Below are 14661 nucleotides of genomic sequence, written 5' to 3'. Positions count from 1 at the left end.
GTATAGGAATGCAAGAGATTTCTGTGCATTAATTTTGTATCCTGCTACTTTACCAAATTCATTGATTAGCTCTAGTAATTTTCTGGTAGCATCTTTAGGATTCTCTATGTATAATATCATGTCATCTGCAAACAGTGACAGACTTACCTCTTCTTTTCCTATTTGGATTCCTTTTATTTCTTTTTTTTCTCTGATTGCTGTGGCTAAAACTTCTAAAACTATGTTGAGTAATAGTGGTGAGAGTGGGCAACCTTGTCTTGTTCCTGATCTTAGTGGAAATGGTTTCAGTTTTTCACCATTGAGGACGATGTTGGCTGTGGGTTTGTCACATATGGCCTTTATTATATTGAGGTAAGTTCCCTGTATGCCTACTTTCTGGAGGGTTTTTATCATAAATGGGTGTTGAATTTTGTTGAAAGCTTTCTCTGCATCTATTGGGATGATCGTATGGTTTTTCTCCTTCAGTTTCTTAATGTGGTGTATCATGTTGATTGATTTGCGTATATTGAAGAATCCTTGCATTCCTGGGATAAACCCACTTGATCATGGTGTATGATCCTTTTAATGTGCTGTTGGATTCTGTTTGCTAGTATTTTGTTGAGGATTTTTGCATCTGTGTTCATCAGTGATATTGGCCTGTAGTTTGCTTTCTTTGTGACATCTTTGTCTGGTTTTGGTATCAAGGTTATGGTGACCTTGTAGAATGAGTTTGGGAGTGTTCCTCCCTCTGCTATATTTTGGAAGAGTTTGAGAAGGATAGGTGTTAGCTCTTCTCTAAATGTTTGATAGAATTCTCCCGTGAAGCTATCTGGTCTTGGGCTTTTGTTTGTTGGAAGATTTTTAATCACAGTTTCAATTTCAGTGCTTGTGATTGGTCTGTTCATATTTTCCATTTCTTCCTGGTTCAGTCTCGGAAAGTTGTGCATTTCTAAGAATTTGTCCATTTCTTCTAGGTTGTCCATTTTATTGGCATATAGTTGCTTGTCGTAATCTCTCATGTTTCCTTTTTAAGAGTGCTAATTGTAAAACATGGCAATGTATTAATTTTATATTTGAACATATAGCAATATATATCTTCGAAATTGTTTACTCAGGACATGAAAATTAAGTTCAATTAAAGTGAGATTGAATCAAATGAATATTTTTAGAGCCTTTTAACTATAATCTCTATATACTTAATGTCATCAGTTTCAAAACTCTTCTAGTGGGTAGAACTAGCTATGTTCTCAACATAATCATTTCAGGGAATGTTGGTAGATTGAAGAGATACCCAATAAAGCTGCAAAGTTAAGGGAAAGGAAGTTCTCCATTTTAAAAAGTTCATTAGTACTAAAATTCTATGTATATGTTGTAGCTTCAGAACGTTTCATAACCAGGAAATAAAAGAATTGCATTAGAAGCGATGCTAGCATGTTACAAACTAGCGAACATATTAAGTGTTAATCTGAATATTTTCAGGTGCTCCAAAATGATGTATTAGCCCATCAGTCCACCGTGGAAGCCGTGAAGAAAGCAGGAAATGATCTAATCGAATCAAGTGCCGGAGAAGAAGTCAGCAACCTTCAGAACAAGCTAGAGGTTTTGAATCAACGCTGGCAAAATGTTTTGGAAAAAACAGAACAAAGGAAGCAGCAGCTGGATGGTGCCTTGCGCCAGGTGAATGAGAGAATAAATCCTGAAACTTTTTGGTGCCTTCAAGACCAAGATGACATGGCATTTCTTTTATTGGTTTTCACACCCCTGTTTAGTTTTTATACTTCAAGGAGAAGAGTAAAAAAAAGTGGGATAAAGGACAGAGCTGAGAAGAACACAGCTCTCCAGTTCTTAGCATGATAGTTTTATTGCTGGTTCTCCTGCTGAAGAAAAGCAAGTGGTCCAGAGGCCCCTGCCCTTGTTCAAAATGCATGGAGAGGCTTAGCAGGCTGGGATTGTTTAAGCTTCATTTTTGGCTTCAAAGTGACCATATCTGGGGTCCAAACTTGAACCTCTCTCTCACTCCAGGCTAAAGGGTTCCACGGCGAAATCGAGGATTTGCAACAGTGGCTGACCGACACAGAGCGCCATCTGTTAGCATCCAAGCCTCTGGGAGGTTTACCGGAAACAGCCAGGGAACAGCTTAATGCCCACATGGTAACTATATTATTTCCTACAGCTCTAGCCTCAGATTAAGAGACTGACTATTTTGTGTAGGCCCTGGTGATAAACAAACTGTGGGAGAAGGTTTAAGGATATCCAGTTTTGCAGCAGAAATCTCTATATATAAGTGCTAGAAACACTGTTGATTAAATTTTTAAAGTTTAGTGTGTCAGTGTATGAAAAGAGGTTTTAGCAGTCTAGGCAATTTTTAGAAGCAGACCTTCCCCCATAAAATGATAAACTTGTATGGATAGTAATATAACATTGGGTAAATTATAAACTGTGGCTCCTTGAGTGGAAAGAAAAATCCCTAAAGGAATCAAAATGGACTTAACAATTACTGCTGTGAGCATGAGATTCCCACCCAGTTTCATGGAAGGCTGGAAAATATGTTCTTGTTCTGTGAAAAGGAAGTTACATATTTGCTCCTTTTAATGGTGATGGGGCCGTATCTTCAACCTCACACCCACCAGCTTTGGATAAGAGGAGGCTTCTGTTTAATTGTCTGACCCGGAGCATCACATCATGCCTGTGGGCTGTTCCCGCCCAGAGTCTGTAGCGCTGTCAACTCTTAAGGAGGAAAAATAATGAAACTTGAGACTCTGGCTTTCTTTCCTAGAAGTATGGGCTGAGAAATTAAATTTAGACTACATTTGACCTATTGACATTTCCTATTCGTGTCCCATCATAATTTAGCTCTAGAAGTTCTAAGAGAAAACAGTCTTTTTCAAATGTTGAATGCTTCTTAGGAAATAAAAGTAGAAGTACTTAGGGATTTGGCAAAAGAAATGGGCCATTGTACGTGAAAGTCTGTACTCTTTAGTCATGCCTAGTGTTGTTGTAAGATCTTACTAATAAAACTGCACTTGTTGGGAATAATTTTGAATTTGATGATTTGGAGAGGAAGTGACCATCTTGTAGGTGGAGTGAAGAAATACAACAGAAGTAACATCTTATTCATTTCACAATTGCCATGAGCAGTTAAAATGAATCCTATTAATCCTATAGAGAATTTCCTAGAATCTCTATTCCTTCTTTTAGAAAATCATTGTGTATGTCGTTTTCTTGTTGTTAATATGTTGTTTTCTTGGTGCTACAAGGGACCCATTTGTTCACTGAAAAAGTAATTGACTAATTAACTCGGGAGCACTTGTCTTTTCCATAAAATCTGGCTGTCTTCCAGATACCTCCTTACTTTCCTAGAAGTACTTGCATAGCTATTACAGTCCATTAAGTATAAGTTTAATGAATTCTTGAACAAACATGCATGAGATGGTTCTCTAATAAACAGATATTTTTAAATGGTAATTTAGAAGAGTATAAGTAAAAAGTTGGAAAGCAAAGAGCTTATCTTTAGAATATTTTATTTTAGAAAAATATTACTTATCAGCATATTTGGTTTGGGTAGGATGTTTGCTGATATCATTTGCCAGATTATAGAATTCCATGATTTAAGAAATTCTAAAGAGTTACTGATACTTGTAATACTGTTTTAGTCATGTTCTTTTGATTTGGTTCTGTTAGACATGAAGGAAACTAGAAAACTTGGAGTATTACTGTTTCCTGAGATTTAGCTGTATTTAGAAGCTTTGCTTTGATTAAAAGCTTTCAGTGGGTGATATTGTAAATATGTTGAGAGAGGGATTTTTTTAAGGTTTAAGAAATTACAAAGTTTTGAGGCAATAAAAATATTCTAGAATTAGTAGTGATGGTTGCACAGTCTTATGAAAATACTAAAAACACTGAATTCTAGACTTTAAAATGCTGATTTTTATGGATTATATCTCAATTTTAAAAATTAAAAAGTTGGAAGTATTAGATAGTATGTAATTTTTCAGTGGGAGCTATGATTTGACTCACATTGTAATTGAATCAATGGAATAGAACTGGTCTTACTTTTGACGTGAGTGTAACTGGTGTTTCATTTATCTTAAATTCTAAATTTGTTTAAGCAGTATTTTTATACTCTCTATAGAAGATACACACTGCATTCTAGTTGAAAGCTTTAAAAATGTTATAACTGAGAAGAATATTCATAGGACCACAAGTTTGGCTACTGTGATTCCAAAGTCTGTGTCATCAACTTAAATGTCTTACCGTACTGGGTCTTCACCTTCTCTCCACTGTGTGTCTTCTGAGCATAGAATTAAATTATACCAAAAAACCAATATTACAGTTGTTGTATTGTGTTCCGAGGAGAGACTTAGAGAACCCATTTTACAGAGAAGGAAATCGAGGCTCAGGGAAGTTACGTTACTCGCCCAAGGTCACAGAGCTGATTGGTTACTGTACATTGAAACCTTTCTTGATAACATTTAACATTACTGCTTCACGTGTGGGGTGGATTGATAACAATAGCACCATTTCTAAGACTTCTTGGTAGGCAGAGTGTGGCTATAGGTTTAGTTGTTCTTTCAGTATAGTGGAAAGTTTGAATGTGTCAGGGTTATTCTGTGTGCTGGACGGTGTTGAGTATATAATAAGGGGCTTGGGATTGATGACATGGAAAAAGAGCTCTGAGATTTTGTTCTCTTAAAAATGATATGACTTGCGGGGCGGGGGGGATATCTCCATTTAGGAAATCTGTGCTGCCTTTGATGTTAAAGAAGAAACATATAAGAGTCTGATGCAGAAAGGCCAGCAGATGCTTGCAAGATGCCCCAAATCTGCAGAGACAAATATTGACCAAGACATAAATAACTTGAAAGAAAAATGGGAATCAGTGGAAACCAAGCTCAATGAAAGGAAAGTATGTGCCTTGATGAATATCATAGAATGAATGTTTTCATTGTTTCATTTCATGGGTCTTACCTTATCTCCGAGTAGAATTGTCAGTGGAACATCTAATGATTCATGTTTAAATTTTCTTTGTATACGTTTGGACATTTCATGGGCTCAGCTGAAAATAGTATTCTGTCTTAACGCAGGAGAACACAGTTGAAGAAATCTGTTCAGACATAGATAAAGGTATATCATAGGTCAAGTGTTAACTAGGTATAGTTTAAATCTGTGAACCAGTGGAATTCTGGGTGGTTAAGTAATTCTAATCACACTTATTAAGCAAAAGGCAGGCTGTATGTCTGGCGGGAGTGGGGAGGGAGGGAGACCAAGAAAGTGAGATGATTGTACATATAATAAGCACTTACATAACAAAAATCCATGAGGGAGAATTAAAAATCTTGCTATTTAATGCTATAAAAATGATAGGCTAGGAATACTAGATTATATGCCCTTGCTGACAGAGCATAATGTATATATATTTCATAGTATTTTGACCTCCAAAATGAATTGTATGCATGTCAAATTTTCTTTTTCTAGATTCTGTTTAGTAATTCTCTGGTTAATTGTCCCCAAACCACAGTTTTAGTGTATATTAAAATTGTTTTAGCTGCAGTGAGATGCTTCTCACTAAACTTGAAGGGACTTGGTTAGCCAGTATTCAAAAACTGTTTGGGGGATATAGACTATGCATAAATAAAGTATGGATGGGGAGGAAATCTGCCAGAGAGTGGTTAAACTTGCTGGGGCGGGGAAGGTGGTGAGGCGGGAAACCTTGAATACCATGAAATACTAAATAATCTGTCTTTTCAGGTTAAACTGGAAGAGGCCCTCACCTTGGCAATGGAATTCCACAGTTCCCTCCAGGACTTCATCAACTGGCTCACCCAGGCGGAGCAGACCCTAAACATGGCTTCCAGGCCAAGCCTTATCTTGGACACCGTCTTATTTCAAATTGATGAACACAAGGTAAGCTGCATCCCGGATGGACAGCACTCCCTTCTCAGACCTTTTTAGACATCAGGCTGTTTTAATGGCAAAAGCATAAATTTGGTAGTTTGAACACTTTCTTTTGTCCTTTGAAACCAGCTTATGATCCTGGAAGTATTTTCAAGATAGATCCATTTTTCCTTTGTTTCTGATTGTACCCACCTCCCTTTTTTTGGGAAAGGTCTTTGCCAATGAAGTAAATTCTCACCGGGAGCAGATCATAGAGCTGGACAAAACTGGAACCCACCTGAAGTATTTCAGTCAGAAACAAGATGTCGTTCTCATTAAGAATCTGCTTATCAGTGTACAGAGCCGCTGGGAGAAAGTGGTCCAGCGCTTAGTAGAAAGAGGAAGATCTTTGGACGATGCAAGGAAGAGGGCCAAGCAGGTAAACCTTTATAAAGATCCTCTGAACTTGGCAATGAATCAGGTCTATGTTATGTTATTAAATACACGTTATGTTATTAAAGTGCTTTTATGGCAGGCTGTGCTTTGTGTAACGATCATGGCGTGAAGCCAAGGTGTTTATTTCCTAAAAAGGCCATGGCCTCAGTTTGGATGATGACGTCACTTTCTGACCTGGCAGCAACTCCAGGCCCTGGGGACCAGCCTTGGAAAGACTGATCATATCTTGATATCACAGATGGACCGTTATCATTGGGGCCCAAAAAAGGGCTCCACAGTTTTGTTGTTGGGTTGGTTGGTTTTCCTTGGCCTTTCAACCTCCACTCTCATACTTAGAGTGAGGCATTCTGCTTTTTTATATTGCTACTTGTGTTTAGTTCCAAAACCAGACTTTCTCATGTGTAGCCCCCAGACAGCTTTCTGAAGGCATACTCTGGGTCTGAGCTGGTTGTTTCTCTTCACCTCTCCAAATCCGTACACTTGTTGGCAGGGCTTCCTTTCTTCTCTAATATTTGGATACAGCTTCATCCCACCTTTAAATTAACTGTTTGAATCTGGGGGGGCTGCTTTTTTTAATCTAGAGAATCTCACATGGAACTTTCCTTCCTCCCTTCCTTCATCTGTTACTCATATTCTGTTCTAGAGTAAACACAGAGAAGTGCAGTTATGCATCTCTGTACTCCAGGGAAGAGGAAGATGCACCCACCTTGCTTGGCATATATCTTTGATTTTTACTAGGAACTTCGTGTAATAATACTGAGGGTGAATTTTATAATGACTCTTTCTGCCCCATTCCATTGCATTTGTCCAGCATTGGTGTTGGGCGCAGTCATTTGGGGAGCTAGGCTCGGCTGGATGATGCAGAGGATGACCTGGGAGTCCAGTGTTTCAGCATTTAAAGCTGTCCAGCATAAAATGTTTAAAGGCTGGCGAAATGACACATTGCCCTGTGATTGGATTACAGGCCACATGTCTCTTTTTGAGGGGGAGGTATGGTATGTCCCATGTAATAAACGAGTCTCTAGAATAGAATCGGTCTCGGATGTTTTTTTAAGACAGTCCTCATGCCAAGCCTGATGTTTTTCTTGCCGTGTGTGCAGCCCTGTCGTCTGTAGTGGAGGCATTTTGAGTTATGAACATCTGATTTACTCAAGTCTCATGGATACCAGTAGCCAGTCGGCCACCCTCTTCCTCCTTTCTCTATCGAGTCAATTTTATTTTCTCAGTCTGTTGAATTGAATTGATAAGGATTCTCCACTGTTCTCGGTGCAAAAGGATGGCATTTCTTCTATTTGTACGGCTTCTAAATAGTTTTGAGAGCAGGACCAGCCTCAGAACCTGTGCATTTGTACCATTGTACTTACCATCCAGTTGTTATAAGCTGTACTGTCTGTAGAAAGACAAGCTGACAGGGACTTCCCTGGCGGTCCAGGGGTCAGGACTCTGTGCTTCCACTGCAGGGGGCACGGGTTCAATCCCTGGTCAGGGAACTAAGATCCTGCATGCCAAAAAAAAAGACAAGCTGGCATCACTAGCTGTTTATTTATTTATTTGTTCTAATACCTCAGGTTTTGGCTCAGATCTTGGCTGTAGTTCTCTGACTTGGGCAATTTATGTGCCTATTCTGGCCTCCCTGTTTTCATGTCTAAGTTGATTAGATTTGTGGGAGGGACGTGTAGGGAGAGCAGGTCTCTAACAAGACAGTCTCCAGTGGACCCTTGCAGCTTTGTGATTCTGTGCTCTCACTGTGCTTAGTATCAAATGTCTTTTTGTTATTTCACTATTAATGTTCTTTGATATAAAACAGTTTTTATTTTGATTACTTAGGTTTTTGTCATGTATCTGTTCCCTTTAATTCCTTGGAAGAAATAATTTATAACTAATTTTCTAGTTTGGTATCCAAAAATAGTACCTACTATTTCTTTATGATAAGCAGAAAAGAGACCACAGCTGAAATGAAGTATATATAGCACCGGAATAGTTCAAGGCTTTAGACGCGAAAGATAATTGTTTTGTTAGAACTCGAGTATTGTGGGTGCTCTTAAGTATAAAACCAGTATGTGAGGCTCAGGCATTGATGTGAGGATTTGTATAGCAGCAAGAAAGATGTTGAACTGTCTTTGCATTAAATAGGAACGTAATGCCCTCTTTTTGTTAAAGTGAATTTACAAACTTTATCCTTTCCCTTCTCCCTTTTTGTACCTCTTTCTTAGCATAAGAATTAAACACCACCTTAGAAGTAAATCCAGATCTGTCAAGAGACAACAGTGGAAGCTTACATTATTATTTTTTTAGTTTTATTGACATATAGTTGATTTACAATGTTGTGTTTAATTTCTGCTGTACAGCAAAGCGATTCAGTTATACATCTATCTATTCTTTTTCATGTTTTTTTCCACTATGGTTTATCCCAGGATATTGAATATAGGTCCCTGTGCTATATAGTAAGACCCTGTTATTTATGCATCCTATATATACTAGTTCGCATCTGTTAATCCCAAACTCCCACTCCATCCCTCCCCCACGCTCCCTCCCCCTTGGCAACCACAAGTCTGTTCTCTATGTCTGTGAGTCTGTTTCTGTTTTGTAGATAAGTTCATTTGTGTTGTATTTTAGATTCCAATCAGAACAGCAGACAGAAAACCAAATGAAAAAAAATGAAAAGCAATGTAAGAGACCTATGGGATAATACAAAGCATGCCAGTCTACGCTTACATTATTTATTAAACAAAAGAAAGGGTGGGATGTTCTGCCTGATGCTCCCTAACTGCTTCTAGGCTCACTTCTATTTTTGTTAAAGCTGACATGTTTGAATGAGTTATAACAAAGTGACCACGGGGCATGACCACAAAAGCTGAGCGTCAACAAGACATTTTGTAATCTGCTGATGAAAATATTCTTTCTTGTTCTTCTTCAGGGAGAATTTTGAATGTATAATTGTTAACATTTTCATTAATATCAATTTCTGTTTAGAAATGTACTAGATTTCAAATCTAGTGAGTATGCCTGAAAGTTTTCTGGACAAAGATGTGAATTTCTTTTACAGTTCCATGAAGCTTGGAGTAAGCTTATGGAGTGGCTGGAAGAGTCAGAGAAGTCTTTGGATTCTGAACTGGAAATTGCCAACGACCCAGACAAAATCAAAGCACAACTGGCACAGCATAAGGTGGGTCTGCAGTTAAGAAAAGCACATTGTATCGTTGTATATCTCAGGGTCACTTTTAAATTCCTACCTGATTGTGTATTTATTCACCACTGGAGAAAAAGGCTGTCCAACGTGGACCTGTATTAAATTTAAAACCAATTGCCCTTTACATTGGTCAAGTGCTCATTCCATTATGATTCCAGGGTTAATTGTTAAAAGAAAACTCACTGAATTAAAACTGGAAGTCTTCCGCAGTCTAAAACACATAAAGGACTTCTAGAGGCCGAACATTGGCACTTCGGTTTATCACAACTGCCTTGTCTTGTAATTTCTTTCATAGACCAAATGCCATGCAGAACATAATTATGTACTAAAAGGAACGTAGATTTTGCCATATATATTCCTACATACAGTGCAGTGGGGAAAATTGGTTGCCACTTCCTAAATTGGTATTACTGTGTATGTGTGTGAAATTCCACCCCTCCCCTCAAAGACACATAGTCACTGGCTTCCTTGTGTAGACAAGAAGATATGGAGACACTGTGTTTTATATTTTCTGCCTTTTATATTCCTACCACATGCCATTCAAAGAACATCCCTCCCCCCATCCTCCCCAACTCTCTTGAATTTGGGTCTTTCTGTTATTCTGTTTGTAAAGTGATCATCGGCCCTCAGGGTGAGGATGTGGGTAAAAGGAGACCGTCCCTGCAAACCATTTTACAATCTTAGGCATCTACATATAAATCATTGCTTGAAACATGATAGCTTTTAAAATGCTGGAAAAGATTGAATGATATAAGTTTTATCATCATCAGAACATCCTAGCCCTCGTGTTCATCCAGGCTGGTTGCTTCCGTCAGTGGGCCTGACCAGCTGCAGGGGTCAGGATCCTAGGATGATGGGGGAACATGCTGAGGTCCTTTCTTTGGCTGGATGAGGGCTTACGAGTGGCTTGTCCTGATGGCCCCTCTGCCTGGGAGCTGCCCCATCTAGCACTGGCAGCCCGGAGATGGTGACCAGCACCCTTTCCCGTCCCCTCCTTCTCAGAATAGAATGCCTTATGTGAACTTGAGCATAGACGTTGTGTTACATAGTCTGATGAAAGCATACGGCATATTTAAAGTAGAGAATCCTGGAAATAAGAATGTGTGAAGAACCCTATTAGATTTCTTTTTCCTAGTGAGACCTGTCACCAGTCACCATTTCTCTGATATAACAGGGTACGTTAAGCCTATCTTAAAAGAAGTCTTTTCTGTTCATCGTTTGGATACTTTTTGTCTTTAAAAAGTTTTACTCTATCCTGTATTCAGCTGTAACATTTGTTTTGTATAAGAAAATCTGTGTCGATACCATGATTCTAAAGCTAGCGTTCTGTTTCGAAAAACGTGAAAAACATAATAATTACAGAAAACAGACTACAGAAATAGTGACATATTGTGATGGGATTTATTGCCAAAAAATTCCCAGATGTAGTTGCCTCCTATTATAAAAGATATATAGTGTGTGGTATTAGTGAAACACTTCAAGTGTGTAACATTTTTAAGGCAATACAATTTATTAGGTAATTGTAACCTCGAGGTTATTTTGGGAAATTACATTTGCATAGCATTTTACTGCCTGGGGTGATTCTGATGTGCTACCAGGATTGAGAATCTCCATGTTTGTGTTTCCTTGATATTTTATGAGCTTTTAAGCTGCCCATGAAGTTGACCTTTTTTCTTCTCATCACTGAGATTATGTATTCAATAGCAGTTGTCTTACTCTTTCTATTAAATGTTTACAAACACCCACAAAATGCAAGATGATGCTAAGGGTCCTACAGAGATAATACCCCTGCTCTATGAAAGCTTATAATTGAGTTATATAGAAAGATTACAATTCATCCCTCCCCCACATGCGTATATACACACACAGACATGAAGGGTTCACTAACACTGTAAAAGCTGAAAAATACAGGTCTCATATTAGCCATGTAGCTGTTTGGTAGTGGAAAGTCATCTATAGACCTTCAGAGACTTGGGTAGGGCATTGTGGATGTGAGGAGGGACGTGGCCTCCCCAGGTATGCCTAGAATGAGTGGGTCCAAACACAGAACCAAAGCTATGGTTCTTTTCCCCTTATCCTGGCTCACAGATAAAATACATGTAACATTACAGTGAGAATCCAAAATGTGTGACAGAAAATCTTTTTGACAATAAAAAACAACTGTAGTAAGTTTATACATTACTGGGTCATTCTGTGTCCAGACTGGACCCATACTTACTCATAGAGTATTAGCTACATTTTCCTCTCTGGGCTCGTGGGTCTCTCAATAGTTTATTAGCAATTCCACTTTACCATAACTATTTATACTGTTTGTAGTTTATGTCTACAAGAGATTCAGGATTTGTTTTGCTTTGAAATTGGTTTTTTTTTTGATACTACTAGGTGCTCTTAATAATAATAGGTGCTTGATAATAGTAGGTGCTTAGCTTCTGCCAAAAGTTAATCCTTCCATTTGAAAGTTTAAAGGTTCTTCTCTACCCTGGTGTGTTCCCTGTTGAGTACGCACTACACCATGTGACTTGATGATGGCTGATGTCTCCATTTATTTAAGAGGAATGCCTTTTTCACTGTCTCTTACCTATTTGTGTATCAATCCCAAGTAGAAATGCATGCTGCTCTCTTGTTGGATGTACAGGAGTTTCAGAAATCCCTCGGAGCCAAGCATTCTGTCTATGACACCACCAACAGGACTGGACGTTCTCTGAAGGAGAAGACCTCCCTGGCTGACGACAACCTGAAGCTGGATGACATGCTGAGTGAGCTCAGAGACAAGTGGGACACGATCTGTGGGAAGTCGGTGGAGAGGTGAGATGCGCCTGACAGCCGCTCACTCACCTTGCTGGACCCCTGGCAGCTGTCACGGTCCTGGCGCTCTGCAGGCAGGGTTTGGAACCTTGAATACACACCTCCTTTGCCTGGAGAATGTCTGCTCATCCTCGATGCCCCGCACACACAGTGCCTCCCCCAGAGGCTTTGCTGTTCAGTATTATTTACGTTTAAGTGCCCGGTTCATTCAAAAATGACATCCTTCTCCAAGCCTCCCCGCATCTCACATGCGACTACAGCGCCTGCCTTCGGACTGGTCCCCAGGTCTGCCATGGTCCTCCTCAGTCCCGTTTCCACATCACCAGTAGGCCTGTCTTCTTAAAGTATAAGTGGGATCTTGTCACCCCCCCCCTCCCCCCAACCCCGCTTCATACCCTTTAGGGACTAACTCTTGGATGTGGATTAGGATACAGGCCCCGTCACTGTGGCGAGCAGGGTCCTACCAGCCTGACCCCACCCACCCCTTCCCAGTCTCCCTCCTCCTCACTACACTTCAACCATGAAGACCCACAATGTTAAAAAAATGTTAAAGTAGCTAAGAAAGTTAAAACAGTAGTTGAAGAGTTCACATATCTTATACATGTTTCCAAATTTTTCATTGATCTTTAGTCTCATTACTTTTGTCAGTATCCAAATTGAATAGAATATCATATTCCATTCTAGGGAACTTCATAATAAGTTTTTAGTGTTAGTCTTTGTTGTTGTTGTTGTTGTTGTTTTGCGGTACACGGGCCTCTCACTGTTGTGGCCTCTCCCGTTGCGGAGCACAGGCTCCGGACGCGCAGGCTCAGCGGCCATGGCTCACGGGCCCAGCCGTTCCACGGCATGTGGGATCTTCCTGGACCGGGACACAAACCCATGTCCCCTGCATCGGCAGGCGGACTTTCAACCACTGCGCCACCAGGGAAGCCCTAGTGTTAGTTTTTCAGAATCAATAAAATCTTCTCTCAGAAGGTTACATACTTTTTACAGTGTCCTATAAATGATTTCACGACAATTCATATGGCATTCTTGAAAAGATAGAAAGTCACAGTGATGAACAGATCCATGAGTGGCAGGTGTCCGCCGTGGAGGCAGACTGTGACCAGGAAGAGCCAGCCTGAGGGAGATCTGGGGTTGATAGACTGTTCTGGGTCTTGACTATGGTGATGTTACATGAACATATACATGTTTTAAAATCCATAGAACTGTACACCCCAAAGGTCAAACTTACTGCATGATACTTTAAAACACAATTTAATTGAAAAGGCATATTTTTATGACGAAACTAAGGGGCCCGTGAGGTGGTGATGAGGGAATTTTCCTGGAACAGGTGCCATGGATTTAAGCAATGAAAAGAAAATTGGAGAGAAGTTTGTTATTTTCTAAGGAAAGCAGAGAAACAGCAGTGAGTCCGAATATACTGCTTTTCCTCTTGAGGTCTGCTTAGCCTTCGTGGATGTTTTTTAGATGTTTGGATATAGAGGGCAGCTTTTTTGTTGCTCAGATTGATTTTTTCCATTTTTTCCCCTAGACAAAACAAATTGGAAGAAGCCCTCTTATTTTCTGGGCAATTCACAGACGCCCTGCAGGCCCTCATTGACTGGCTGTACAGGGTTGAGCCCCAGCTGGCTGAGGACCAGCCTGTCCACGGAGACATCGATCTAGTGATGAATCTGATCGATAATCACAAGGTATTGTTATCTGGGACATTTTATTTTATCTTGCTTGATTATTCTGAATGTAGAGGGAACTGTAACCACTTAATTTAGCTTTGTAAAAATCTACAGAGTATCTGTCATGCTACATAATAGTCTTTAATATGGAAATATGTGACATTTGAGGAGAACAAGGAAGCCAGCTTTAAAAGTGATGCAGGAAAATTACTTCAGTATCAGTGAAATACTTTGGTTTTAAATTTCCCTATCCGAAACCTTGCTAGAACTTGAAAAGTGATTTCATTGTCTGGCACTTTAAAACGTTTTTCAAGAATGTTTTAGTATCTTTTGTTATTCATTTAGGTAATTCTGTGATATAATTTAAAATCGTTCGTTCGGTGACCTGGAACTAGGTCATTGCTGAAGTGCTAGATGTGTGACATGATCTGTGGGGGTCATGATCAGCTGCTTCTCTTTTTCTCAAAAACAGTTTTAACCTTGCCCCTTGACCTGTAGCAGTTTAAGAGACAACAGCATATGCCATTAGGGATTCAGTTATTACTTCAAGAAAATTGGTTTCCTTGCCGTCTCCTGATATGTATGTCAATCTGTTGTACAAATCAAAGGTGGTATTTGAGACGTCCCAGAGATATACTGAGTGTAAGGTCCTAAATTGTGATCAAATACTGTTACAACTTA

At 39.5% G+C, this 14661-nt stretch overlaps 1 protein-coding gene across 1 annotated transcript in view; it reads left to right on the top strand.

The window, feature by feature from the left end:
- Positions 1–14661, top strand: part of DST (dystonin) — a 494547-nt gene that overhangs the window by 453412 nt on the left and 26474 nt on the right. Inside the window, exons 79-86 of the mRNA XM_060021645.1 lie at positions 1459–1656; positions 2002–2130; positions 4715–4885; positions 5728–5883; positions 6086–6292; positions 9356–9475; positions 12135–12304; positions 13839–13998. Of these exons, the coding sequence (XP_059877628.1) occupies positions 1459–1656; positions 2002–2130; positions 4715–4885; positions 5728–5883; positions 6086–6292; positions 9356–9475; positions 12135–12304; positions 13839–13998 (1311 nt within the window). The remainder of the gene's footprint in view (positions 1–1458; positions 1657–2001; positions 2131–4714; positions 4886–5727; positions 5884–6085; positions 6293–9355; positions 9476–12134; positions 12305–13838; positions 13999–14661) is intronic.

Source organism: Delphinus delphis, chromosome 10 (genome assembly GCF_949987515.2).
Source record: "Delphinus delphis chromosome 10, mDelDel1.2, whole genome shotgun sequence".
Taxonomy (NCBI): Eukaryota; Metazoa; Chordata; class Mammalia; order Artiodactyla; family Delphinidae; genus Delphinus; species Delphinus delphis.
The sequence above is the reverse complement of the archived record's forward strand: the minus strand, read 5'-3'. Positions and strand labels throughout refer to the sequence as shown.